This window comes from Oncorhynchus keta, chromosome 30, assembly GCF_023373465.1.
Source record: "Oncorhynchus keta strain PuntledgeMale-10-30-2019 chromosome 30, Oket_V2, whole genome shotgun sequence".
Lineage (NCBI taxonomy): Eukaryota > Metazoa > Chordata > Actinopteri > Salmoniformes > Salmonidae > Oncorhynchus > Oncorhynchus keta.
Window position 1 is genome coordinate 57802414 of NC_068450.1, and position 5045 is coordinate 57807458.

The following is a 5045-nucleotide window of genomic DNA, read 5'->3' on the forward strand; positions in this document are numbered from 1 at the left end:
AGAAAAAACATTGTCCTGTTCCAGGGTCTTGCATTAAAACATGAACCAACCTGAAACACTATCAATACAGTCTTAAAATGTATGTTTTGTGTGTTGAAATAAAGTTGGCCATTTTAAACCTACGTTGAAGTAATGTGCTCCATCTGTGGAGTGCGTTTGGTCTTCCACTGACCACTGTACTGTCGGTCAACTGTAGGCCAAATACACTGCTATCCTAATTTGTGCGCCCCTCCTTGGAGTGTAGGGTGAAGTTCCTCCTAGACGGTGATCTTGGGTCAGTTTTGTATTTCCCCCACTAATGGTTAAGCTTACGATTGGGGGAGGGGATCCTAGATTTGTACCTCGGGGAAACTTCACCCCAGAGCTACCCTTGGTCTTAAATCAATGGTTTTGGACTACCATTTTAGGAAATGAACAATGCTACATTTTCCCACCAGGTGGACTCAGCATCTCACAAAACTCTACAAAGGCAACACCCCAAGGTTGTCCCATCACTGTGGTGCGTTCAGCGGGATGCAACATTTTGGAACGTTCAGATAGCCCATTTCTATGTAGAACAAACACGCCTCTCTTGATACATAGAATAAGGAATCACATCAGCTATATAAGTGGCATTTATATCTGCAACATTCTACAATGTTTGGCAACTGAACTGTTCAGAGCACATTTGTCATTCATCTCATTGCATGTGTGTTTAACAGGAAGTCCGAACTTGTAAGAAAGAGACAGATAGCAGCTCTTTCACGATAATGAAAAATATCGGTTTTTACTAGAGAAGGTTACAAAAATCATCACTATACAGGAATCATAACTATTTGAAACTTTAAAAAGAAAAGCAATGATGAAACAACTACAGGGACTACAATGTCATCCAAGGTACAATGGATATATTTAACAAAAAAGAGAGTTGAGTGGGGGCAAACGCTGCCTACCATAGTTGTCAGTACAATTGACGACACATCACCTGAAAAACTGCAAAGACACAGTCATGTCGCCTTCATGCAATAACGAGGAAACGACAACACACCCTGACTGACACGCATCTTATATGAAACGGCACATGCCCTTGCCTACGTCGACCTGGTGGCAAAGCACACTGTACTATATCAAACATAACACACATGGGAATATAGTCCCTTTTTCAGTATTTAGACGTTTGCACACGTGGACAATACCGACATGCCTTTTCATATGAAAGTTAAAAGAATCATCGTTTCACTGCTGCGAGGAAGATCACTCGAGAGCTTTGGGACTGTAAAGGTTCTTTCTGCAAAAAGATGATTCTGAGGTAAATTGGCTTCACCGTTTCGAGCCCTAGTTGTTTTAAACGGTGTCATTTTACCTTGAATTCTTTTGAACTTAACATGAATTGGTGTATTTAGAGTATACTGTATGTAGGTAGAGAACATCGAACAGAACAAGGCTATGTCACTAACTCAATTTAGACTATAATGCAGATAGAACCTTATAGTCCCGGAGCGCTTGAACTAGTCAGTGATCATTATTATAGAATCGGTTGTCATAATAAATGATATTGGAAAAAAAAATGAACATTCCTGACTTGTTATATTGTAAACATCCAAATGGTATCTGTTCATATAACAGGCCTAAAAATATGAGATGAGTCACTTACATTTGGCTTGCCACAGTAAAATAACGTCATTACTTTAGCACAGGGAAAGATTCAGCAGTCTAAAACTGATTTTTTTTTAAAACATTGAAAACCATTTGGTACATTTTTTGCTCCACATTTCAAAATGTACACAATACAAGCACCACCGCCATCATGACTCTGTACTTGCTTCCTTCTCACAACATACCGTTTTAAAAGATGTCACATTACTATTATATTTAATGCAGAACTAGTAATAGGATGCTAAACATATACTCCAAAAGGAAACATTTACATATTGGTAATCAAAAGGTAAAATAGCATGGTAAAACATTGACCGTGCTCTCCACATTCAGGAGATGTCAGTCAATAGAACTTCCTTTGGGGCGGTCCGTATATTTACAGGTGAACTTCACCCCTTTAAGGGTGGACTTGTCTCGAGGAAAGCGAACGTATGATTCCCTTCACAGTTGTGTACAATGAACAAACATTGGGACTTTTGCTAAGTTCACTTCAGCTGTGGCCTTGCCTTGTAACAAGCATGTGCTTAATCAGTAAGGTGTTAGCCTGGTCCCAGATCTATTTGTGCTGTCTTGCCAACTCCTATGGTCATTATCATGCCAAACATAGGAGCGATACAGCACAAACAGATCTGGGACCAGTCTAGTGGAGTTTTTATTTAGGTTTAGTACCTGAGGTATATATAATGTATCACTTACAAACAGAACAAGGCAATCTGACCTTAAGTGTTGGTTTGTCCTGTGGGTTTAGAAGCAAGGCTGTTTCCAGAGAAAACCTGCCATGCAGAGGGCTAGGTGGAGGTTCACTAGCCTGGTCCCAGATCAGTCTGTGCTGTCTTGCCAATTCCTATGGTCATAATAACACGACAATGACCATAGGAGTTGGCAAGACAGCACAAACAGATCTGGGACCAGGCCAGAGGTTCATCTGAAGGTCAAAGCATTGTGTTAGCACTGCAGACAGCTGCTGACAGAACTGCTGCTTTGGGCCAACAGTCACATTAGTGCATGTGTCCAATCCGGTTAGGGTACAGCACACGTTTTTCTCCTCAGGCCAAAATGAAGAATTACTCAACAGAAGTAGCTGGATGTCAATAAAGGAATGGGAAAGTTAACGTAATAGTAGGAATATTTTCTAAGAGAGGCACCCTGAGATGCTGTGTATGTAATATATTCATGTTTTTTTTTAAATTCTACTTTACTTTTTTCTATTTTTAAATAGTGCAACGTATCAAGCATTTCCATTTTTAAAATAAGCAAAAAACGAAATCAGGTAAAACAGGGTTGCGATAAAATACCAGAGATAAGAGAAGACCAGATAAATATAATAATAGTAAACCTGTCATACTTTGTAGTATAAAAAAAACAAAAAAACATTCATACATACACATTCACACAATATATTCATATATATAAAACACCAAAAAACAGGACATTTTGTGGCACGCTTCCTCAGGAGTTGTGCAGACAGTGACTTTGTTGTTAGGCGGTTATTAGGAGCTGTGTTAGTGCTGTGCTGTGATTGGCTCAGAGCAGTTAGGCTATGGCAGCAGGCTTGCACTCAATAACGGTCCAATCGAGAGCAAACGTTCGCAAACAGGAAGAGGTACCACCTAACCTGAGCTCATCCAATAGGAACTTCTTATATACCGGTTCCGTTTGAAAACGTTTGCTCCCATTTGGACAAAGGACCTGATTCAGAGGTGAGAAAAGTGTGCGCAACTCAGACTTGTCCATTGATGTCAATGGAAGACATGGGCTGCATTTCATATACTCAGGCAGTCCAATTCTGATGTTTTCTTCACTAATTGGTATTTTAACCAATCAGATAAGCTCTGAAAAAGAATTGATGTGAAAAGATATGATTGGTCGAAAGACCAATTAGTGGGGAAACAAATCAGAATTGGGCTCCCTGTGTAAATGTAGCCAAAGTGTGACAATTTGAGTTGAGCGCACATATCTCAAGTCAGAACACCGCCCATAGTGAAGGAGACCCAGGTGTTGGTTTTACCCAGAAGGGGGTTGGAGGTTAGGTGTGAGGAAGTGTGGTTGGCCGGTTCTTATGAGTAAGATGAGTTGAGACCCTCCTTGGAACCACCCTCCTCCGCGTCGTCGTCCTTTGTCTTGATGTCCTGGTACTCGTTCTGGTTGCAGGAGCTCCTCAGGTAGGCCCAGTTCGCCGACAGGATCATCAGATAGTGGATCTGTGGAGAGAGAGAGAGAGAGAGAGGGGGATAGAGAGAGAGGTGGGGGGCGGGGCAGAGAGGAGGGAGGAAGGGAGAACAGAAAGAAAGAGGGAGGGAGGGAGGGAAAGGAAAGTGCATAGGGTGGTGGCCAGTGAGAGGGTTAGTTAGCCAAAGCAAGCTACATGAGTAGAAGCTACATGTCATGTTGACCAGTCTACCAGATGTCAAATGCGACACGTTAGCATTGCTACTGTACAATGTCAGTATTCTTTTGGTTAGGTTGGCTAGGTTAGTATTAGTTAATTACAGTGGGGATTCATTTTCTCCAAACAGTCACTATCCTAAAAAGAGAGGACAATGGTCTTGGTTTTTCTTCACATTTTATGTTTATTTTGCATAAACTAAAAAAAAGGCACAACGTCTTTCATAACAAATATCACAAAGAAGCACAAGCCTAGACAAGCTAAAAAAAAGACTTCACTTCAAGCTAGACAGTTGGCACTTGGGGGAAAGATATTAAAGTGTCGTTGGAAAGAACTATATCCTTCGATTGGAATAACTACAGAATATTACAGTAATCGGAAGCTAGATACAGCAACACAAATATTCCCTTGTTCTTACACTGGCGTTGTCCCTTTGTATGGATGAACTAACCGTCCTCAATGCTCTGTGGCTGCTCTACTCGAATGAACTGGTCAACCTCACCATAGCCTTGACTAGTGGTCCCACATGGTACTGTACTGGATCAGTACTTCTAGGTCCATATCCTGTCTGGAGAGAGATTGTGAGGGACCTCAGCCATGTTGGCTAATCATGCACTCGCTAGTCCCCTCAGTGTGGTTCAAAAGGTGTGTGTGGCAATAGGCTTGGACGCAAAGGCACATGGATCTATCTGTATTACGCTGACAGCAGTGTACGTTTCTCTATATGCTATGGTACATACTCTCCTCCCCACCATTCGGTCTTTCTTTCTCTCCCTCTTTCTTCCTTCCTTTTAAACCGTCTTTCTATTGTTTGCTCCCTCTGCTTTCTACCATTTCTCTCATTCTCTCGCTCGCTAATACGACTCGGAGAACTTTGTGGAGCGGTGGCCGCCGTGGCTCATAAACTTGAGAACAGCATAGTTATACGTGGTGGCCATCATGTAGATCAGCTGGGAGGGAGAGACGAGAAGACAGACTGGGGTGAGAAACAAAGTCAATGACCAGGAGGCCTTTGGGAGGCCGT

At 41.8% G+C, this 5045-nt stretch overlaps 1 protein-coding gene across 3 annotated transcripts in view; it reads right to left on the reverse strand.

The window, feature by feature from the left end:
• Positions 1-732: 732 nt before the first annotated feature.
• The window catches only part of LOC118363810 (neuronal membrane glycoprotein M6-b-like), a 35955-nt gene continuing 31642 nt past the window's right edge, over positions 733-5045 (reverse strand). For 2 of the 3 annotated variants that reach the window (XM_052488643.1, XM_052488641.1), the window contains exon 7: positions 733-3836. In XM_052488643.1, the coding sequence (XP_052344603.1) occupies positions 3693-3836 (144 nt within the window). In that variant the 3' untranslated portion in view covers positions 733-3692. Of the gene's footprint in view, positions 3837-4176; positions 4972-5045 lie in introns of those variants that run through there. The other variant, XM_052488642.1, reaches the window with a different exon arrangement.